Source organism: Rattus norvegicus, chromosome 19 (genome assembly GCF_021556685.1).
Source record: "Rattus norvegicus strain SHRSP/BbbUtx chromosome 19, alternate assembly SHRSP_T2T, whole genome shotgun sequence".
NCBI lineage: Eukaryota > Metazoa > Chordata > Mammalia > Rodentia > Muridae > Rattus > Rattus norvegicus.
In genome coordinates, this window is record NC_141552.1 from 30201465 (window position 1) to 30225881 (window position 24417).

The window sequence follows — 24417 nt, forward strand, 5'->3', positions numbered from 1 at the left end:
CCCGCTTCCCTCCATGTGCTCATGGCCGGTCTCTACTTCTCTCCTCTTCTACTCTTCTTCTCTCATTAAACCTTTCCATGTGGAACCATGTTAGCCTGTTGTGGTTTGTCTGGAAGTGAGCCGAGATTTCTACCCCAACAGTCTATTACACTTAATCACACACATGACATTCTAATAAACCAAGATTTTGCACATTATTGTTTATAGAAATTATTTTTTATAATGTTATTGTGAAATGAAAACTTATTAGTCAACATATTGCTAGACTTCGAAGAAACAAAAGCAGACACAAGTAGAACAAAGGTGTATTGAGGGGGAAAAGAACCTTTTTATCACAGAGGAGAATGGGCCTGAAGATAACAGGCAGAAATTGCAGGAATTGGAACCCAGCAGAGCTTACCATAACATTAGAACAAAACAACCCATTCAAATAAGTTAATCTAAGACAGACACCTTCTGAGCTCAGGGAACCTGAGCCCACAGCTGGCTGATAGGATGGGTGCAATCAGTCTTACATAGGATTACTGCTGCTATGAGGAAACACAGCAACCTGGGGAGGAAAGAGTTTATGTGCCTTACACTTCTACAGCACTGTTCATCATCAACGGAAGTCAGGACAGGACCTCGAGCAGGGCAGGAACCTGGAGGCAGGAGCTGATGCAGAGGCCATGGAAGGTGCTGTTTACTGGCTTGTTTCCATAGCTGGCTCAGCCTGCTTTATTATAATACCCAGGACCACCACCCAGGGCTGGCACCACCCACAATGGACTGGGCCATCCATCCCTAATTGAGAAAATACCCTATAGCCTCTTCTAAGAAGACTGTAGCTTATGTCAAGTTGACATAAAACTATCCAGTACAATTGACCACTTGTCCACTTGACAAAAAAACATATTGCCATTAAGCCACGACCTCTACTTTCTCATTCATCCCCAAGATCTCACAGTAAAAACATAAATAATTTCAAAAGTCCCAGTTTTCACAACTTAAACACACTAAAATTTCAGTCCCTTTAAAATATCCAGTCTCTTTAAAAGTTCAACATCTCTTTTAAAGGTTCAAAGTCCTTCGACTGTGGGCTCCTGTAAAATCAAAATTAATTGAGACACTTTCTATTTCAGGACAGAAGAACCAGGGCAGAGTCACAATCAGATCAAAGATCAGATCACCCTTAATGTAGTGTGATAAATAATGCAATATCCAATGTCTGGGATCCACTCCTGATCTCCCGGGCTGAGGTCACTTCTCCAGTTCTGCAACTCACACAGTCTGTGTTCTAAGCTCAGGCTCCACTCCACCACTGCCGCTGTTCTCGGTCGCTGTTCATGGTACCAGCATCTCTTTCTGCAATTGGGTGCACGTTGACCAGTGGCCTCTCCTGGGCTCTCCTCAGGGACTCCAGCACACAGTGCCCAGCCTCAGCTGCTCTCTGTCACCCCTTCATGCCTTCAAAACCAATAGCACCCGGGTGACTCTTACACTACCAAGTTCAGCCGCCAGCACAAGACACAACCTTGGCCACCTCTGGAACACAGCTTCTGTGGGCTGACTCTCAAAAAACATTTCCCAGACTTCACCTCAGTGATTCTGGTCTCTTTTTAATCATTACTAATTTCTCAGCTCCAACTGACCATTACCAATTGTCCCAGTTATGCAAAGGTTCCCCTTCAGTGAAGAGCAGCGCTGAATCTTCAGCCCCAGTTGACCAGAACAACAGAATCGTAATTCGAAATAGCCAATGGCCCCTTGGAATCTTCCACCTTTCTCCTGAAACTCACAAGCCGGGCCCCATCCTCTGCACTGCCCTCAGCACTCTTATCCTCCAAGCTCACACAACAGCCCACTGGGCTCTCAACACCTAGCTCTCGTAGCCTGAAGTTCCAAAGTCCTTCCATACTGTCCTTGAAGCACACGGTCAGGTCTCTCATAGCAACACCCACCATCCTGGAACCAACTCATCTTCATTAGAGTTTCTATTGATGCAATGAAGCACCTGACAAAAGCAACTTGCGGAGGAAAGGGTTTATCTGGCTTAGGATTCCACATCCAGGTTCATCATCAAATAGTCAGGACAGGAACTCAAGCAGGGTGGGAACCTGGAGGCAGGAGCTGGTGCAGATGCTGTGGAGGGGTGCTGCTCTCTGACCTTCTCCTCATGGCTCGCTCAGCTATAGATGAATGACACAAAGCCTCTGCTCTGGAGGTCAGAGGGGTAACAGAATGAGACTGACAAGGGGAAAGGAAGGAAAGGAGCCAAAACTGAGGTTGGCCCTTGAATCAATAATTTCCCAAGAACAGGGAAAGCGTTCCATCAAAGGGACTCGTGCTACTCACCGGGACAGAGGTCGAGTGAGACAGTCACTGACTGTTTAGCCCAAAGTGGGTCTAGAGGACTGAGGGCCTCTCAGTGGGGTTTGGTGGAAAAGGAAGAGGAGAGGGGAAGAGGAAGGAGAGAAGCAGAGAAAGGAGTCAGCCAGGGCAGGGGACAGGGTCATGGCCTCAGACCCTCAGCACCAAAATATTAAAGACTGGGACTGATGGAGGCGACATGGAAATAAAGGAGAGAAGACAAATGTTCCCAGAAGCAGAACTGGTCTTTCAACCAGAGCTGAAGGGCCACAGCCTGAGGAATTGGAGTATCTGTACTGTGGTACCAAGGGCTTCAGGTTTTGTGGAGCTTAAAGGGGAGAAGGGCAAATCAGTGTGGGGGTTCAGTTCGGCCTCTGCAGCTTCAGACACAACTGTTCATACTGACAGTTACTCCTAGACATGGGAGGGTTTCTGGCAAGCATTTGCCAGACTGAGATATTTTTAGCCATTAGCCAAACTCTGCCAAAACAAGGATGCTTAACAGTCACAAAGTGGTGCTAGAGATGACAGGGTCGTGTGCATCAGACATCACACACGGGGGGCTCTCTGCCATGCCACCTTCCCTCAACACACTGCTGATGTCTCTCCTACAAGGAAGATGCGCGCCACTGGGACAAGATGAGTTATGCACAAATGCTCTGTTCGGGTAAGCTAGTAGTTCTTCAAAGTCTCTAAGACTTTTAGGGAGAAAGAAGACATTGAATTTCCTCTTGAAAATCAGCATAAAACAGACAGAAATAACAGAGAGCAACAGTAATTGTTCTTAATTGTCTCCATATTAACTATCCAGGCAGTTTTTCACGTGATTTGGAAACTAGAATCGAATGAGAAGGGAACAAAGCGCAGTGACGAGGTTCAGGAGAGGACATGCAGACGAAGACAGATTAGGGAGAGGAAAGAAAACAAGGGAGCGGAGCAGGTCCATCAGCCGAGGTTCTGAGTACCGAGGCAGTGAGCTATCTGCACCAGGTATGCCTCCATCCCTGTTTCCACATGCGTTCTAAAGCTGGCTTCCTGGAAGTCTGCGCATGAGATGATGGCCACGGGGCAGCTGCGGAGTCAAGCTGACAAGGCCAGGGCTCAGGAAACGGTGTCCTAATGTGAGGGGCTTCGGCTTGAGTATTTGAACTAAGAGACATGGAAGGCTTCAGAACCTCAGTACCACAGTTTTCTGACCTTCTGCCCCACTTCTTCCCAGAAGGAGTTCAAATCGAGATTCCTCTTACCCAGGATGAATCACTGTAACTCGAGGCCCCTTTTCCCAAAACAAACCATAAAGCCTAAAAACATTCCTGTCAACTTCCCGAAGGCTGTAACTGGCTTGGCTGAAATGAGATAAAAGGCCCTCATTTCAGGAGGGTCCTGCCCCATTCATTAGAGGAGTCTACAGAAACCTACCAGGCAGGACCCCATGAGGTTAGTCTCAGCTTGTCCATTAGATCCAGTTTCATCCAGCCCTGTGCCTACACCCAAGCTAAGCATTAAAATCACCATTTTTTCCTGGAACGTCGGGGCTTCCATCTGAAGCCTCCCATCTCAGGTAAAGCTAAGGTTAAACTGAAATCTTCTTTTCTGTTGTTAGCTGGAACCCCAGCCATGGAATCTCTTCAAATGCCCTCACAGACAACCAATGTGTGCCCAATCTCCTTGGTGAGCCTACGTCCAAACAAGCTGTCAGTGAAGATCATCACAACTGGTTTCAGGACCTTCCGTATAACTGAACCCTGGGTGACTACATGAACAATAGCACGGCTGGAGAAGGCAGAGAGCTTTGTACTCCTTCCTCCACACTCACCCTTGGGCATGGCTATGCCTTTCACAAAATCCTTTAAAAAGTGTACTAGTTTGCTTTCTCTTGTTATGATAAAACACCGAGACAAAGCAACTTGAGGCAGGGAAATCTACCTCAGCTTACAGGCTACTGCCCACCACCAGTGGATGCCAATGTAAAAGCCAACAAGTTAGGGTTTGAAACAGAAGACACGGATGAGCACTGCTCAGTGGGTTGGTTTCCCTAAGGCATTTCTTACACAGCCCGGGCCCACTGCCCACATGATCTAGGCCCTCCTACACCCAGGAAATGCCCACAGACCAACCTAATAGGCGCAATTCTTCAGTTGGAGCTCCCTCTTCTCAGATATTTCAAGTTATACTGAAGCTAGCCATGACAGTAGAAAACCCTCCTCTACTTCTGTGCATATAATTTAAGTCTCCCAATATCTAAGGACCCAAGAAGAAGCTACTAGAACATTTTTCTCCTGTTTGTTTTTGATTCCTGTTTGTTTTGACTATACTTTTAGCAGTATTTTTAACTTCATTTTTTTCTTTTTTTTAACTATAAAATTATGAATTTATGTCTCTATATGGAACAAGTCCTGTGACCCTTAGAGATAAACATGTGCTTGCTGACCTCATGTGACACCTCACAGTGCTTTGCATGGCTGTGTCTAGCTGTACTAGACGATACTAGCAGTGACAAGGACTTGAGACCGCACACACCATCCGAGGGTCACATAAAATAAGGAAGGTTGCAAGTGATCTTCCCTGCATAGTGTTGAAGGAGATATATGACAACACTTACTGGATAATTATAATATATTAAAGAGTATCTCTGCATCAAATTTTTTTCATTTCTGTTTATTTATTTAAATATTCCTGCTAGGCCCACTGTTCTCAATTCTTATATTTCTTTTTTTTCCCCCTTCGCATACTCAAACAATTTTGGTTATGTTTGTTGGTTTGTTTGCTTTTCATTCCTGGGCAACCTTTCTGCCTGAGTTTTCACTTTTGTCTTCTTCCCCTTTTTACCCACTGCAATTCTTCCTCCAACCCCTGATCTCTCTCCTACGCGTTTAGAGACATTTTGGGTATCGCACTGGGGTGGTTCTGTCTTTGCTTATTTTTAATATGTATGCTTATATTCTTAATTCTGTATATGTACTTGTACTTGTATATTTGCTTAGGTGCTGAGCAGGTTTTGAACTGTTTCAGTATTGGCAAACTCTTTCCTTTTTCTGGCCTCCTGTCTTTCTTCCTCCCTCCCACAAGTAGTTCCTTTCTCCCCCTTAACTCACCATCGCGTCTGCTTCTCCCTCTTTCCTTTACCTCACCTGGCAGCTCGTGCCACATTCACAGCACACTACGGCCTTCTGACTGATGGGTCGCCGGTAACGTGCCTGTGGGCCGCCCCACTTTAGGTGTATTTCCGCATCTTTCTGATGGTGCTACGGTTTCCTCTGCTCTCAGTGGTACTGAGAGTCAATTCTCAGGAGTAGAATGCTCAGTGAGACCTCCAAGACTGCCACACACATGGGGGGAAAAACAAACCTCAGGATAGCCAAACCAGCAGATGTCTAATTAGTGATACAGAAACAAAAGAAAGATGAAATATGAAAAAGCAAAGCAAGAGGACCCCTCCAAAAGATCACTCCTCCGTTGCTGAACCCAGGATCCTGAGACGATAGAATTCCAGAAGCAGATTTCAAAAGGCCGTTAGTGGCTCAAAGGTGCCTTCACGCTAATTCAATCCAGGCCCTGAGGTTTACATCAGGAAGACAGGGAAGAGTCAGTAAACAGTGAGAATATCAGCAGCAAGAATAATGAGATGGCAACAAGGGAAGGCGATTCCACAAGGAAACTGGGAGCTCAGGAAGAAAAAGAAAATGAAAACGGTATATTAGAGATAGAAACTTCAAATTAAAAAATTAAAAAAAATAAACATAGTGGAAAGTATCAGCAGGTTGTAGGATGATATCATACAGGTGAAGGCAGGTACAAGACAGAATGAGGCCTGTCATTGGACGAGAAGGAAGGATGGGCGGGAGAAAAGCTTTAGAGAAAGGAGGAAACTGGAGTGAGAAAGAGAGGAGCTGAGAGAACATGGAGGCAGATGTTAAGATTCCTCTCTGAACATTTACAGGTTGTTATGAATGTTCTTAAGGGAAGGATGTGTACAGGGCTTTGTATGTCTAGGTGGACAATTATATCTTGTCAATTGGATCAGAGGTTATTGTGTTGTGTGTTCTTTCATGAAGTGATTTGAATTCAAGAGAGTTTGTGGTGGTGGAGTCACTGGGCCGCCACAGAATTGGGATGTGTGTTTCTGGCCTGGTGGCAGCCTGCCTTGGGAACAAGACAGGTAGAGAGATTGCTGCCAGGCTCAGAGAGAAGCCATCGGCAGTGTGATATGGGATAGAGCTAAGCAGGTGAGAGGCTTTGCTGACTGAGATGAAGATGTCTACCAGATGTCTTGGGGCACTACAGTGCTGGATCTAGTGCAGGGTAAAAGACAGCATTTTTTTATAATTTTACAACAGGTCTCAAAAGATAGATAAATGGCCAATGAGTACTTGTAGAACGATCCGGCATCCTTGGCCATTAGGAAAATAAATGGAAACTGCTTTCCTTATCACGACAATCAGAAATGCTGCCACAGCTATGTCTAAACAAGAACCCTACACATTTACCACTAGTAGAAATGTGAACCTGGGCAGTCACTTTGGAAATCAGTATGGAGAATTCTCAAAAAAACCTACAAATAGACCTGCCTGCTGATCCATCTAGACCATTTGGGGGTATGCCTGAAGGCCTCTAAGAAAACATACCACAAAGACACTTGGATATCTATGTTCATGGCAAGCTCTCTTCAGTGGCCATGAAATGGAGCCAGCCTAGGCAACTGGATAAAGAAAATGGTTGCGGGGTTGGGGATTTAGCTCAATGGTAGAGCGCTTGCCTAGGAAGCGCAAGGCCCTGGGTTCGGTCCCCAGCTCCGAAAAAAAAGAACCAAAAAGAAAATGGTGCAGAAACAATTTTGTTTAGCTACAAAGAAAAAAGGAACTCATGACACCCGCGAGAATGGATAGAACTGGAGATAATTTATGGTAAGTGAATTAAACACTTGGCTATGCAGTGGAATACACACTCCCTAGGGAAGGAGCAAGTCCACTCCAGGGGGCCATGGATAAGCAACTTGACTGAGGGAGCCAGAAATCTGATGTTTATGTGAGACTCCTCTACTTCTCAACATCAAAAGAATAATCTTAAAGCTTTCCCACTCACCTGGTCCAAATAAAACCCCTCAACAGACCAGAATGTACATGTATATGGTCTCCCTTTGCCCATCCAAAAAAATTACATATCCAAACTGTGTGAGCTACATAGAACATCAGGCCAAGAAGAGCATGCAAGCTGGTGTGGCGGTGAGTGCTTTGAATCCCCGTGCTGGGCGGCAAAGGCAGGGAGATCTAGATGAGTTTGAGGCCAGCCTCATCTACACTGAGTTCCAGGATAGTCAGAGCCACATAAAAGAAGCTGTCTTCACAAAGGGGGGGGGGGGGGGGGAGGTTAAAAAAAAAGAAAAGAATATATGACCATTCCACAGAACAAACATTTGTGTCACTACAAACTCCTTTAAGGATAGGGAAAAGATAGAAACGAGTCTAGGCTGGGCCAGCAAAATGGCTCAGTAGGTAAAGGGGCTTGCTGTCAGGCCTAATGACCTGAGTTCAACTCCAACTGCATCAGAACACGCAAATTTTATAGGAAAAAGGCAGATATTAAAAAAAAAAAAAAGCAAAACAGATCAGGGACAGGGCCGGGGCTGGGCTCGTAGCTCGGCCATAGAGCACCTGCCTAGCATAATGAAGGTTCTATTCCAGGTACCATCAAAGAGCTACAATCAAGGAGACCAGATTACCGGAAAAGAGACAGGACAATGAAAGGAAATGTCCAATCCTTAAGTGCAGCTGCAAAGTAGATATTCTTAGAACAATTGGCAGGTAGGACTAAGAACTCTGGGTTAAGTAGGTATTGCATAGACATTAACGTCTCTGAAGTTGCCAACTGTTTGAGACTCCCCTGTTCTTTAGAGAATACATGCTGAATCGTTTAGGGGTAAGGAGGGCTGGAGCCTCCTTTTTACCGTTCCACTTTGTTGAAAAGACAATGTTGCCAGGTTCAGCTCAGTGCTAGAGGCTTCCTTGAATGTATAAAGCCCTGTGTTCAAGCCCTAGTACACAGAAAACTATATACTGAGTTACAGTAATAGCTCAGGTTGTATACATGGGGCAGAGGGAATGCAAAAACGTTGACACAGCAAAATGGCAACCTGGACATTGAGACAGCAGGCGTAGAAGAGTTGTGCTAAGCTCTAGTCTCCCAGTTCTTCTGTGAGTTTCCTATTATCCGAAAACAGTTAGGTCAATCATCTCAGAAAAGAGACGATCGAACTCAGTGAGGACCACAACTACTTTGCCCCTGGGGCACACACATGCACATTCACATGGATGCATGCATACAGGTGCCATACATGCTCCCCCACACATGCAAACACACAATGAACGGGGCCTCGCAGTTGCCCAGAGTCATCCAATCTTGGTACTACTGCTTGGTTGGGGAAACACAAGCCCAAAGTATGAATCCTCATTCTAATGGCAAGGAAATAGGAGACTCAATGGTCTAACTTTGGTCAAACATATCTAGCAAATACTACTGACCCGGGCCGCTGTAAGAAAAGCTCCCGTCAAAATGCATGGCACATGTATGTACGCTCTGATAATCAGCACAGAGAGAACAAATGTTTTGCTGGAAAGCCAGATATTTAATCCAATCTTCTCTCCCTTCAGATTTAGAAAGTACATAAAGTCTAGGATACAAGAAACTGCAAGTGAAAAAATTATAACCTAAGTTACCACAAAGAGAAAAGGAGAATCGAAGGCAATGACTAGAGAAATGACAGCGTTCAATTTAAAAAGCAAATGAAACTTCTGTGACTTCAGGACAAATATTTCAAGAGCTTAACACTCTGGTTCAGGACTGTAATCCCAACTCATTAGGAAGCCAAGGCAATAAATATAGCCAGGAAATACAAAGAACTTGTAAAACTTAATAAGCTAACAATAACAACCATAAAACTGGGTAAAGAAGAAAAATGGGACACACACTTCCCATTGGGAGATGGCCGGGTGCTGAAGAAAGGACTTCATATTCTCAGAGGCCAGGTAAGTGACAGGTAGGAGGAGTAGGGTTCACCTCTAGTCTCAGGACTAATAAAGCATGGGCAGTAGATCCCCAGACTAGCTGTGTCTGCAAGTTCAGGCTTTAACTGAGAGACCTAGCCTGGATAAAAAGGTGGAGATTGACAGAGACTCCCCACATCTACCTCACAAGCATGCATCGCTACCGTATACGCCCATACATGCATGCAAACACATCCATACACTCTCACCCCACACACACACACACACACACACACACACACACATGCACACTCACCTACGCACATGTTCATTAAGTATATAACATATAATATTATTGGTCATCAGGGAAATACAAATCAAGACCACAATGAACTACTTAACTATGTCCTGGTCGCCATGAAGGCTACAATGAAATGACAAACGGTAGCAGGCTATGACAAGGACTTGAAGAAATTCTAGCCCTCAACGTCTCTATGAGCAACGTGGGGTAGTGCAGCCCGTATGGCAAACAGTGTGGTGGTTTCTCAAAATATTAAGTGTAGTCTTAGAATGTGACTCGCAGCTCTGCTCGCAGACCTCTGCCCTGTCCATACAGAAACCAGGCTGCAACTGGGCAGGGTTTTCATGAGAACAAAAAAAAAAAAAAAATGAATCAATTATTCACCAAGCATTCCATGTCCTGGACACAACTACAGTTACCTGGGACGAGGGAATCTAAATTAAGGAACTGTCTCCATCAGACTGGCCAGTGGACATGTTTGTGAGACACTGTTTTGGATAACTGATTCACGATTGATATGGGAGGGCCCCGCCCACTGTAGGTGTTGCCATCCTGGGCACATGGTCCTGGACACTATCAGAAAGGTGGCTGCAGGGGTTGGGGATTTAGCTCAGTGGTAGAGCGCTTGCCTAGGAAGCGCAAGGCCCTGGGTTTGGTCCCCAGCTCCGAAAAAAAAGAACAAAAAAAAAAAAAAAAAAAGAAAGAAAAGAAAAGAAAAAAGTGGCTGCACAAGCCACGAGGGGCAAGCCAGTAAGCGGTGCTCTTCCATGGCCTCTGCTTCAGTTCCTCCGCCAGTTCTTCCTCAATGATGAAGTATTACAAGACAATGAAGATGAACACTTTCCTCCCCTGGTTGCCTTTGGTTGTGATGTTCTATCACAGCAACAGAAAGAATAGTTAGTAAGTAAATAAGAAATAAAACAAATACATCATGCTGTGCGTCCAGATATAAGAATACCATCTACCGGATAATGAGACGAATGGATAGGTATTACAAGATCTATGAACCTCAGCATGGATGAACATGCATGGTGGGTGAAAGCAGACAAACAGAAAGGTCACATGTCTTATGATTCTATTTATATGGTAATGTCCTGGGGCTAGAGATGGCTCAGTTAATAACATGCTTGCCACAAGCAAAGGGGCCTGAGTTTGGATCTCCAGGCCCATGTGAAAAGCAAGGTCCAGTGCATGCCTGTAATCTCAGCTCAGGAAAGGTGAAGACAGGAAGATCCCCAGGGCTTGCTGACAAGCAAGTCTAGCCCAGTTAGTGAGCTCCATCTTCTGTGAGAGACCCTGTCTCAAAATAAGGTGGAAAGCAATTGAAGAAAAAACTCAATGTGGAGCTTTGCTCTTTGCATACACACATACCTGCATACCTATGTACAGACACACACACACACACACACACACACACACACACACAGACACACACACACACACACACAAATAACCATAAAAGGGAGCCCTAACAAACAAAAACATTAGTGTTGCACAGACACAGAGGTGAAACACTTGAGGAAATTGCACATGGATGATTTGGCCAGTATAAACCAAAATAGATACATGACTGTTCACGGCTTCTGTTCTTAATCGTCTCAAGCCCATGTAACAATCCAAATGGCGGGCAACAGGTGAGTGAACAAACAAAACATGGACTCACACAAAATGTACTATTACTCAGCAGTAGAAATGGACCAACTTGATACTATGTGCATTAACCTGTACAGATCTGAAAAATTACTGTGACCAGTAAAAAAATGACATCAGGGTACGTACTGTATGCTTCCAGAAAGCATAGCTTCAACAATCATGACTGATCACATGACTACCTGGGGGTAAAATAAAGAAACCGGCTGTAAAGAAATGACTTTTTAAAGGAGATAATGATGTTCTCTATGCAACTGAAACATATATGCAAACTGCCAAAACTTATCAAAGTGCTCACAACAAATGAGTCTCTATAAAAATTATACCTTGATTTCGCTGAACAGAAAGACAAACCATCATTCATGGTTACTGGGACACTGTCTAAAATTTAAAACAGCTACCTGAGCCTTGTTTTCAGTGACTGTCACAGAAAGAGCTAGGAGATTAGTCATAGGGGCTGACTCTGATCTCTAATCCCACCTAGAAAAGAAATAGCCCAAGCAAAGGATAGCTTCTGCCAGACTCTGTTTCCATGTCTGCAAAATACATAACTCAGGCCTTCACACAGAAGATTCCGAACGGTCCATCCTTAGGTCTACTGACTTAATCTTAACGAGACAAAATTCTATGACCGCCTGTTTTATTTCCCACGGAGCCTCACTGCCAAATATTTACCTACCAGAGAATAAACACCAAACTGCATACCCAACCTACCCAGAGGCCTTTGACCAAATGAACTACAGACGAGAGAGACTTCTAAGATGGGCAGAATCTGTTGTGTCCACTGAGGCTGTGAGGAAGCACAGTAGACCCAAACCATGCAGGATCTTTCAGGTTGTGTTTTGTAGTTATCCTAAGCAGCACAGGTCCTTGATGGAGTTTTGAACGGGTGGCTGCCAGTGGGTCATAACTATATTTAAATTCTGAAGAGAAAAAAATCACTCTCTAAAGAGGGTGGGGAAGGATATGATTGCGGGAGGAGACAGGTACAGAAGATCTAAGATGAGAATGAATAGAGCCCAAGCAGGAGGCTGTAGTGACAATCCACTGAGTGACCACGGTAATTTCACCCGAGGTAATAGAAATGAAAAAGTGGACTGATCAATAGGTCCCAACTTTGGGAATGGGGGAAAGGAAAACATTGAGCTTCCACTGTTCATCTTCAAAACAGACAGTTTATACTACCTATGTAATATCTGTCTTGCTATCTGCTGCAATGATATGAAATAATTATACATTTAATGCAGGTATTCGATATAAAAGTTGCTGGAAATGTTGCTGTTCTTACTATTATCCCACGGAATGTCCACTGTCAGAAAGCTGAACAACAACGACAGAGTCCAGGAATGTACTAGCCACAGAAGCTATGGAAAACGTATTTGATGTGACCACGCAGAAGAGTCATCTGGCTATTAAGGCAATGATCCAAATAAAAACAGTTCACCATACAGATTCTGTGGCTCAGTTCCTCTAGAGCTGAAAAGACACAGGCGGTAAACTGGTAAACTGAAGCACGAGAGTGGCTACAAATATAACCAAGGAATAGCTACAAGAAGCAGGACACGGACTTAGACGTCTATCTTTTCATTTCTGACCAAGTCTAACTGTATCCAGATCTGCATCCAGAGCAATACGAATTTACAGCACAGACGTGCGCGCGCACACTCACACACACCACGTCTGCAGTCTCCTGCAAACAAGGCCCTGACATCCCTTGGCTTAACGCCGAGCATCCACTCAGCCATCCCAGCGGGTCTGCGGGTTCCCTGCCTCTAGCCCCGGACTAACGCAGAATCCCAGATGCCCGGAGCCCCACAAACCTTAGCTTCCCGCTCCCGTTCCTCCGCGGTCTGGACGCGCTTCATGCTGCTTCTAAAGCCGCCTTCGCCACCGTGGGCCGTGTCCGCCCTCGCCCTGGACCCCGCCTCCTGTGTGTAGTTCTTTCAACGACTGTCTCCCGCCTGGCGCCATTGTCTCTGATACCTAGAAGAACTACCCCTCCCAGAATGCTCCGCGAGAATCCCGAGAACTCCTTGGGCTTCGGAGCCGAATTTCTCCAGTCAGCCAGCAAGGCTAGCGTAGTCCGCTACGCGACCCGCCGACGACCGGGAACCTACAGAGAACTACATTTCCCAGTGAGTAACGGGACCCGCTGTTTTCCCGTGCTCCTCTGGGCCTGCAGAGGCTCGCGCCCTGGGCGCTATAGCAACGGTAGGTAGCTGAGGGGGAACGCGGAGGTGAGTACCCTGTGAGGTGGGGGCTGATGCAGGTTGGCCGACCCTTCCACTGCCTCACAGATGAGGGCCTGGAGTCTGTTCCGAGGCCCGGGCTATGTAGACCTGGGATTCTTGCGTAAAAAGCAGTCTATCCCGACACACCTCCATATACTCAGGCCTGCATCACAGTCTGCCCTGTCCAGCCAGAAACCTCGCCAATTCTTATCATATTGGCTACAACTCAAAGTCACAGTAATAGTTCGCTCTATTTCCCAGGATTTGAGATTGGATGGTAGAGCCTAAGCCTCCCAAGGGGGTTGTTACTGTTGTTGCTGATTGTCGATTTTTTATTTATTTATTTATTTTTTTTTTTAAAGAAGGGGTCTCCCTATGTATTCCAGCCTGGCCTTAAACTAGCTATTTAGCCCAGGCTGGTCTCAAATTCAGTAATAGGTCTTGCCTCAAGTTCCCACCACCACAGTCAGTTATAGCCATTACAGGGCAGAGATTTTGTTTAAATTCAGTGCCTGGCATTCATTTATTCATTCAATAATAATAAATTCATGGCGATGATGCCCACTATGTGACATCAGATAGCAGAAGGGGGACTATTTTGGGGGAGGAAGGAGACCAGTGAGAGGAAGCTAGAGAGATGGAGGTGACAGGGTAGGGGGACGTATATAAGCAAGAAAATATGATATAAGTGTGAAAATATCCTATGCTAGGTTAAAAAATGAATTCCAAGACAATGAATTACTGAACAACTCTGGGATGGTGACAAAGGCTGTAAGAAACCACAGTAGGGTGTGGTGCCACTCGGGGCAGATCGAGTCTGCATGCACAGGGCAGGGTGGCACTCGCCATTAACCATAGACATAGAAGCAAGTAGATCTCTGAATTCCAGCAAGGTTTACATAGTGAGGCCTAAAAAAAAGAAAGAGAGAAAGAAAGAAAGAAAGAAAGAAAGAAAGAAAGAAAGAAAGAAAGAAAGAAAGCAAAAATAGAGAATTTGAGGCCAGTGTGTTTAGGGTTCTTGGTGAATTTCATGTTAGCCTAGCTTGCATAGGCTTCCCTTAAAAAAAGAAGTTAGAAACCGGGAAGAAAATTAACACAGAACTGTAAAGGAAACTCTGTCTAAGGAAGGGCAAGTTGGGCTGAGCTCTGAAGTATGAGGGAACAGCTAGAGAAGAGCCTTTGGAATTAAATAAAAAGCGTGCCAGGCTTGAGGAAAGCAGAGGAGAGTGTAAGTGGATCACTGAGAGCAAAGAGGGAGTGTTCGCCATGGCATCTGCCTACTTCAGGCTAATAACAATTTCCTTCTCAGTCGTAATAACCAGAACTATCACCAAACAACTGATTCCTGAGTGAATGACCTTGAGCGACTGAGCGCCTTGTCTTAGCTTCTGTTTGTAGGTCAGCAGCCATTTGAGTAGACATTGCTTATGTGCCCTGGAAGCACAGTGAGCAGCATGTGTTAGCATCATCTTCTGTAGTCATACCTTGAGACATTTGTCCCCAGCACTGGTTCTCAGCCCATCATGAGTTCCGATCAAAGTTCCGGGCCCCCTCTCTCCAAGAGATACTCTTCATGCACATGTATGTAGCCAAGTCTCGGCTTTCAGACACCGAAATCCAAGAGCTCCCTTCATCCATTCAAGTGACAGCCTAATCAATGCTGCTCACTGAGTGTGCCACATTCTGTGCCAGCTTCTGAGACACAGGCGAACACGAGGAACGAGTGTTCTGACTTCTTGGCTTTCACATTCTACAGCCAACATTCTAGAACTCGCAAGTCTCCTCCTCACAAGACACTTCACTAACAGTTTACATCCAGACCTTCCTCGACTGTTCCTTTATATCGCCATTTATTTGCTTAATATACACTGTCTATTCATGTCCAGATGCAAAACTAACTGACTGTGTTATGTCTCTATAGAGAAAAGAAAGTAGAAGTTCTAGAACAAGCCAATAGCTAATCCCTGGAACCTACGTGAAGTAACAAAGGAGGGGTGAGGCTAAAGTAAAAGCACACCATGAACATATGGAGCCTCCTTTTCGAAGCTTGAAAGGTGCCGTTCATTTGCACACCAGGCAGTCTGTAGGCATTCCTAGACTCTCTACGTACCCCGCACATTTGCTAAATGCCTTCAGTTTGTATCTATCTCACTCGCTTTTAGAATGACAATGAGGTGGGTATAATTTGTTCTGTGTTTAAAATTAGGTAAACTTAATGACTTGGCCAACTATGAGATGATACAACAAACTATTTTTTTTAATATTTATTTATTATGTATACATATACAGCTTTCTGCCTGCATGTATGCCTACAGACCAGAAGAGGGCACCAGATCTCATTATAGATGGTTGTGAGCCACCATATGGTTGCTGGGAATTGAACTCGGGACCTTTGGAAGAGCATCAGTGCTCTTAACCTCTGAATCATGTCTCCATCTCTCCAGCCCATAAAAACTATTTAACATGACCTGAGTTGTGGTTTTTGTTTGTTTGGGGTTTTTTGTTTTTGTTGTTGTTGTTGTTGTTGTTGTTTTCTATTTTTTCACCCTAGAATTCATGCTTTCTTTAAGGAAAGGAGTAGGGATGGCAGTATTTCTTGACTATAGAAGGGTTTGCCGTTGTTTCGGATAGACGAATAAGGAAAGGAAGAATGATAATCTTAGCGCATTTCCTAAGGAAACTGGCAGAAATCCTCTGCTCGGAGAAGACAGTGCTCATGATTGGGTGCAGTGTTCCTTCTAGGATGAGAGCTTTCATCTTGCTCAGACAGCACATGTGGGCAATAACGCGTCCATTACAGCCTCGTTTCCCAGCCACTTTATTTGGCTCATTCTACTGCATAGTTAATGCAGTAACCTAGGAAGAGTTTGTTTGAATTTTCTTTTCTCCACAGATAAGCCATGTCTGGCCCAAGTGACGAGACAGCAGGAGACCTGCCGGTGAAAGATACAGGTCTACATCTCTTTGGAATTGGAGGGTTACAAGGTATGGCCACCTGTTATTTATTACAGTTATGAACTTTGATCAGTAATTTCTTTACTTTTAATTTAAAGTATTTCTGATAGCCATACAAACCCAGCCATTTAAGGAACTATATAGCTCTTGATTGGACTAAACAATATGGAGAGTTTAGAACACATATGGTATTTTACTGCAAGCATCAATTATCAACAGCTCATAGCAAATGCAAGATCCCCCTCTGCTCTGATAAAGAGTTGTTATAAATCATCTTTTTAAAATTCCTCACATCGGTAGAAGCTGCATAGAGTATCAGGACCCCAAACTGAATTGCCTGGTTTAAATCACATTCACCATTAAAACACTTCTTTATGTTTAAATTTTATATGGGAGGAAATACCATATTTTAAAATTTTTGCCTTTCAAGTAGAGTATCTCAAAATGGCCTGTTTATGCAAGTGACAGTGAGTTTTCAACCACATTAATATACATTAAAGGCTTTCTTTATCCTTTTAGCATTTAGTTGTTCCTGTAGAACCGAAGAGTATTTTCAACTGAGAAGGCAAAGCACTGCTTTAAAGAACAGCAGGGCCTGGAGAGCCAGGTTCATGTTTGTGACAAAGCCAGTCAAACATCTGTGCCACTAACTTCGCATGTCTCTTAAGGACCGTACATACACCTTTTAATTATAACAGTGTCTGGAGCCAGGCTTAACTGCCTTAGAAAGGTAGTAAGTATATGGCTCATGGGAACAAATTGACCACACCTGTTGTTAAAAGGAAGGCCGTTTAGGCCTTGAGTTAGATAATGGAGCCAGAACCAGGTATTCAAATACGAATAAATTTGAAGTGTTTTTAGATTGGGTTCTGGTATTATGTAGGTGCAATCCTGATCGTCAGTAGCCACCCTCAGTTTTTACTATTGATTGAAATTAAATATTTGTATATACTTAAAAGTTATAGATTATTGGGTTTGGTTGGATTGGGTTAGGTTTGGTTTGTTTTGGTTTGATTTGGTTTTTGAGACAGTGTCTCACTATGGATACTCTGCTGGCCTAGAACTCACCATATAGACCGACTAGGCTTGAATTCACAGATCACTGCCTGCCTCTCTCTCTCTCTGGGTGCTGGAACTTTGTAAAAAGTATATGCCACTATGTCAGGTCAAAAAGTTAATTTTCAATAGATTAAACAGCTTGTGGAGAAATGATCTGTGAAACTTTGAAATCATAGGTTTTGAGTTTTTCTTTATTTTGGGATTTATATTTGTTTGATATTTTACTTTTCTATATCCTAGCTCCTTAGCCCAGAAAAAAATGTCTTAATATCGTGTTCACTAAATTGTTCAGTTTTGTCTCTGTAAAAAACACATATAGATTTGCAGATGCAAAGACTTCTTCTTGCTGCCATGTTAGTGACTGAACCTCACACATACTAGACAAGTACTATACGCCACTGAGCTGCATTCCCAGACTGGGCAGCCTGGCTTTTCCAGCTATGAGCTTTCCAGCACTCGGAATAGGAATTAGGAATCTGCTAAATCAGTTCCTTCCTGTATTTTGAAAAAGTGATTAGTCTACACCAGTGAATCAAGGTGTCGCTCAGACCCCTAATACCATATGTGAAGGATTAATCACAAAAATCTCACTGAAGATTGTTGGCATGAACAGTTTTCTAAAAAACAAAAGAACACAACTTAATTTGTAGGTCAAGAGGAGAGAAATGTGGGTGTGACGGTGCACGCCTGTGATCCCAGCACCTGGAAAATAGAGGCAGAAGGGTCGTGAGTTCAAGATCATCCTAGCCACAGAACAAGTTTGAAGCTAACTTTTGTTGCATGAAGTCCTGTCCCATAAAACCATATGAAGGGGAAAAGAATGCAAAGTAGGAATGCATCCGAGATTGTTTTAGTCTCAGCAGTTACCAGGTTCAGAGACTATTTTAAGTGATGCTACAGTTAATTGCCTTGGCATCTTTTCAGAAACCTCAACTGCGCGCACAGTGAAGGCTCGCCAGGCAGTGTCACGTGTCAGTCGCGAAGAACTGGAAGACAGATTTTTGCGTTTGCATGATGAGAACATCTTACTTAAACAGCATGCCCGCAAGCAAGAGGATAAAATTAAAAGGTTACGATAAAAAGCTTTTAGCTCTTTTCCTAACTCTGTAAAGCTTGAAGGATATAGTTTTTTATAAGCTTAATTGAAAGCCCCACCTTCAATCTTTTCTGGAACAGGCAGGTTATAAATAAATAGAATTTTTTAAAAATGGAAAATCTTACAAAGTAGAATAGTAAACCAAGAGGGTTGTATTTATTATGTCTGAAGTTAGCATTTGAAAGAACACACTAATAGCTTGGAGTGCCATGAGAATATTAGATCTATAAATAACTTTTGGGTTAATATTTATGACTTAATAAGCAGATAGCCAAGCATCTGTTTGTTTAAATGCCATAAAAATTTTAAAAGTAATTAACTATTCCGACTTGTTAGAATGTGTGTTCCCTTAAGATTTGGGATTTACTAATGAAAACATCACTTACGTCTGGGTCATGTTTAACTTCTCTTGGATTAGTGTTGGTTCTCTATTTCCAACAGGCTCTACCATTTTTGAAAAAGCACATTGTCACTTTGGATGGACATTTTGAAAATGTAAGATGATGTTTTCAGTGTAGTTTTTTTTTTCCACATGGAAAGGTTTAATGAGAGAAGAAGAGTAGAAGAGGAGAGGAGTAGAGGCCGGCCATGAGCACATGGAGGGAAGCGGGGAGGGGAATGGGGAGAGAAGGGACAAGGGACAGAGGGGAAGAGGGCAAGAGCAAGAGGCAGAAGCCTCAGTGAAGTTTCTTTGTAATTGTATTTCACTCAAAAGTACTGTACCCGTCCTGTGTGAGCCTGGCACTGGAGACAGAAGTGCACACATCTGTATTTGTAGTCATGTTCTAGACTCAAAGGAAGAAGAAGGTGGCCACTAAAGGAAGAAGATGGCTTTCTGCTTAGAACTTAGCGTACAGAAGTGATTCCATTTTCACTTTCTAGATTTAGTTTTCAAACCCACCAGTCAGCCAGGTGCAAGCCTTGTACTTTAAGTTGATTTTGAGACATCAAAATTGCTATTTGTAAGATATGCCTGGTTCATTTCTGACCGATAGCACACTCAGGTTTACCATACAGAATGAGACATGATGTTCCTGACCACTAAACTTTTTTTTTTACCTTAGATACCTAATTGGTCAGTAAAAGAATGGAATTCACAACCTTGATCTTATTAGAAATAGGTCCTATAATCCAAAAAGTTAAAACAACATAATTATTAATGAGCCACATAGTTCAGTGGAGAGGGGAACTGCACTAGGAATCATGTTGTACACATGTGTTCTAGTGTCTTTCTCCCAGTATCCTATGCTCAGGTCATCTACCCCCCTTTATTAGGCTGTGGGAGAACCTACCCCCTGAACCCTGGCCCCCAGCTCTAGATGCTTCCTCAACCTTACCCCACTGCCACCGGCCTAGATCCATGCGTAGACAGACAACCTGTACGTTTAGCCTTAAGGTGTGAGTTAGTATCACCTTTTGTGTAAATACTAATTTTTATAAATTACCTTTTTAAGTACTTGCATCTCTCCAGATGACTTACAATTCATTAATAACTTAAGCAAATGAAAATTATTCCTGTGACTAAACTAGCACATGCAGTCTCATGTCCTCTGACAGAGTTCACTTGAGCATCATGATGTCAAGAACTTGAAGACACTATTCAATATCCTTTAAAAATCATTTCTCAGTCTTCAGATGACTGGTCTTTATATTAACTCTGGACCTTTCTTCTTAATGCAACCTGTTTCTAAGTGCTAACCTTCCTGTAATACGTATTTAAATATTTAAGTAGCTTCTCATTTGGATGGATATCTTATTTTCCTGGACAGGACACTGAGTAGGGCATAGGACTCTAAACTCAGTAATCACTGGGCAGAGAAGAGTGTGGCTTTGCTGGGTGACGGTACCTGGTCAGATTTCCCCATGACACATTATCTACTCAAGCGGGTAGAAAAGGAAGTAATCGACTGATTATTTTACTAGGATGTTTGTGGTTCTCTTGGATCTTGGTTTTTATTATCCAATATCCCTTATAAAGCATCCTTAGTGGATGTGCCTCAAGGGAAAGAGAAAACAGTCCTCACTGATTTTGTTATGCAGAGCTCTCCCTGGTGCCACATGCTGTAGCCGGGTAGCCAGAAGTGGAGATAGACATGTATTACTACCGCATTTACAGAAGACTCTGCTTAGGGGAAAAATGTTGTTCTATGACATCCCAAAGCTATTAAGGGTTTTTTTTTTTTATTTCACTTTTGTTCCCTTAAGTAAAAGCTTCTGTCCATAACCATGCTAAAATAAAGCAAACCCCACTTAAAGAAAAATGGAGTGTGTTTTTATTTCCAATCTCCTGTCTGGGTCTTTATAAAAATAGATTCGCTATAAACTAGAATCAGCTATTGAAGATGTGCGACCAATTTTGTAAAGTCTTGAACTTGTGTCTCTCATCAAAGCCACCTTTTCTTTCTTGTCCTGCCAAGATTTTTCCATTCACTGTCAGGCATGTTTTCCATGCGTGAACATTACATCACCCCACGTGCCCACTCTGCCTTTTGTTCTGTCTGACCAGTTTTTATCAAAATGTGAGTCAAAGGTATAAGTTCCTGGGATGTCAGGAGAACAATGTATGTCAAAAACTTTAAGTATCATTAAGATAATATTTCTTGCATATAATTATCTTGTGAAATTAAACACAAACATTTATTGAGCCCTGACTAACATCTAGGGTCACATTTTGGTTTCTTTTGAAATTTCCATTGGATTTTATATGTGTCCATCTGTGAATTCCATCATTTTTATGTGTTTCTTTGTCGTAATCCTATAGAAAGATAAGATACTATACTACCTAAATCTGCATAATTTTAGCTCACTTTCCAAAAGTTAGAACTCACTGTGGGTTGTAGACACGGCCCACCACATCCACACTCTGACTACGTCTAAGTGCATCCAGCGTTCCTATATAAGGTCATGCGTTAAAAATTGCATTTCTGGAACATATGGGGTAAATATGTGTCCTCTCTTTACTGACCTTAAATGATAAGCCTTAGGAAACTGCTATTTGTCAGTGCTATAAAGCAGATTGTTGCCCAGTGGTTTCAATTATCATCAAAGGATTCTTCACAGGCAGTAATAGTTACATCAAAACCTGAAATTTATTATTCAGGTTCTGCACTGAAGTCTTCACAGTGATTATGCTCCTTTCAACAGAATGCATTTTATGCTCACTTCTCACATTCCTTTTCATCTTTTTATTATTTCCCTAGAATGGCCACCAAGTTAATACGGCTAGTTAATGACAAGAAACGATATGAGCGGGTTGGTGGCGGCCCCAAGCGGCTGGGACGAGATGTGGAAATGGAAGAAATGATTGAGCAGCTGCAAGAAAAAGTTCATGAGCTTGAAAGACAAAATGAAGTTCTCAAAAACAGGCTAATATCAGCCAAACAGCAGCTCCAAGTTCAAGGGCACAGGCAGACCTCGTACAGTCGTGTTCAGGCTCGCACTAACACCGGACGTAGGAAAGCAAGCACCACTGCTGGCTTGCAGGAATGCTCGGGGAAAGGTAAAACATCCCCAGACCCTGGACTTCAGTCCAAGCCTGTCACTCACTGACACACACGGCTTTGTTTCTCACTCTTGTTTTTACAAGTCTTCAAAAGGGGTAGGAACAGTTTGAGGCTTGCTTTCTGTCAGATAATAATGCTGTTAAAAGGATGGTTTTATTCAGGAATCCGTAGGTCACTCTAGCTTATCTAGTAACACAGTAACAAGCCCTATAATACGTGCTGGGTTCTTACCCCTGCACTGTGCAGCGGTAACCGAGGACAAGCCACCACTATAGATTTGCAGTCTCCTTTAAATGTAAAAAGTACAAGCCAGTGGTTATAAAGGCCTCGGCCACCTCTAAAATAATTATTCAGTTTCTGCACACTGAAAAGAATGATGAAAAGCCTTCTATGTTACTAATCAATTTCATAAACCAAACTAATTTAGGCATCCAGCCCCCACTCTTCCCATCCTTAGAGGAACTTATTAAAATGAACTAAAAGTACATAAATATGTTAAGTTGCTTTTTAAAATGTTGTTCCTAGAGGAAGAAATAAACTGTTAGTACTAATTGATTTTTGTTAGAAATATGCTTCCCAGAAATAGTAACTGTAATATTAAAAAATGATATAAGCTTTTTGTTAGTTATAATTCATTGAGGAAAGGGAACACAGCATATGAACAGAAGGAGAGGGGGAAAATGTTATAGTTTCCTTTTCCAAGGCAAAATGTTAACACTGTCTCTTCCCTAGATAGTGTGCCTTTGAAGTCAGTATGGCCTCCACACAGACAGGAGGCAGCTGCAGGATGAAAGGGCTTAGCCGTTGGCAGCAGGCTGAGATTGCAGTAGCCTTTGGGTAGAATCAAAGTGAGCACAGCGAATTATAAATCAGAAAACACACGCTCTGCCGTGAACTGTCCTCTTCTATCAAGTCAGCCCTTGACCTCTCAGCCTCGTTTTCCCCATCTATAAAATGGGATGGTAATAATGTGGGGTTAGATAAGAAGGAGGGAGGGGAGCTCCTCATTTAGGCACCTTCCCTTAACAAGTCCCATCCTCTCTGAACCTTAGTGTTCTCATCTAGAAATGTTAGTGGCTGTAGTGATATGGAAGGACTACAGGCCTTTTATGGTAAATAAGTTATGCCCAAACTTTAATATGGCAAGCTACTTGTGTTAAATTGCTGTTCAAATCAAAGAGATCACTTCACCCTCCCTGCTATTAAAAACTGTTTTTAAAATGATCCGTAAAGCATCAGTCTTTAAAAACATGACTTATAAACTTAAATATCTTCCTGTGTTTGTATCCTCTTTGTGATTTAGAATCGCTTCCCCACATGTAAAGCCTGGAACACAGAAATCCCACACTGTGTCTAAATGGTGATGAATGTGTGTGAGTAAACCTGAGGTGCCATTCCCAGCATTGACCTTAAATATGCAGTCCACTCTTCAAGGCTGCCTCTGACACTGAGACATGGGCTCGATTTTTCAGGACTGTCTTGGGATGAGTGGGGCCAAAGCCCAGATTCCCTCTAGCCAGAGGGGACTTCTGCCCTGAGTCTACTGTGGGGACACCATCACCCTCTGCTTGCACGTGGAATGCACGATGGCAAAGCCTTGGTTCAGGTGGGGTTGGCGTTGTGTAGACACAGCTCTTACTGTGAAGAACCACTGAAGCAAAAGTGTGCCTTTCAAATCCAGCCGTTAGTGCCTTGCCCTGCACAGTACAGTCCTGTAATCCAGCACCAGCATCTTAAGATGGAGGCACGCTGCCGGAGAGAAGGTTAAGAGCACTGGCTGCTCTTCCTGGCTTCCATTCCCAGCACCCACATGACAGCTCACAACTAAATATAGCTTCAGTTCTGGGGTATCTAACACCCTGTCTGGCCTCATGAGCACCATGATGCACATGGTACACAGACATACACACAGGCACAAGTGAGTGATTTACACATAAGATGGTAGTGGTGGTGGTGGTGGTGATGATGGTGAGGCCATCCTGGACTATATCACATAGTCATCTCAAAACCAAAAAGAATATAGAATAACCATTCATTAGAAATAATGACTGCAGTTACTAACTAATAACCAATCTTTGACATATTTTGAGCTGAGTCTTTTAACTCCACTGCTAGTTTTAAATCTTCCAATGATTATGTAGGGAAGGCTTAAGCATTAGTATTATTACAGCCTTGTGTATAACTGGTCAGTGGTAGACAGTGAATCTGTAGTGTCTTAGGCAGAGGCTCCCTTTTCTTGAGTGTAGGTTACAGCAGTAGATAGTGACGGTATCAGGAAGCGTGAGTCTTCATC

General features: G+C 43.2%; 2 protein-coding genes across 13 annotated transcripts in view; one reads left to right on the forward strand and one right to left on the reverse strand.

The window, feature by feature from the left end:
• Nucleotides 1-13172, reverse strand: part of Fto (FTO, alpha-ketoglutarate dependent dioxygenase) — a 407615-nt gene extending 394443 nt beyond the window's left edge. For 2 of the 5 annotated variants that reach the window (XM_087594057.1, XM_087594055.1), the window contains exons 1-2: nt 13101-13172; nt 11410-11462 (exon numbers count right to left, since the gene is read on the reverse strand). Coding sequence is in view for 3 of the 5 variants with exons in the window: in XM_087594054.1 (XP_087450180.1) it covers nt 13101-13145 (45 nt within the window). In the remaining 2 variants the exon portion in view is untranslated. The remainder of the gene's footprint in view (nt 1-11409; nt 11463-13100) is intronic. The other 3 variants (XM_087594054.1, XM_087594053.1, NM_001039713.1) reach the window with 2 other exon arrangements.
• A 123-nt stretch (nt 13173-13295) lies between these two features.
• The window catches only part of Rpgrip1l (Rpgrip1-like), a 92311-nt gene continuing 81189 nt past the window's right edge, over nt 13296-24417 (forward strand). For 2 of the 8 annotated variants that reach the window (XM_087594509.1, XM_087594508.1), the window contains exons 1-4: nt 13339-13491; nt 16405-16496; nt 18450-18594; nt 21822-22120. Coding sequence is in view for 6 of the 8 variants with exons in the window: in XM_087594508.1 (XP_087450634.1) it covers nt 16412-16496; nt 18450-18594; nt 21822-22120 (529 nt within the window). In the remaining 2 variants the exon portion in view is untranslated. 8 annotated transcript variants of the gene reach the window in all.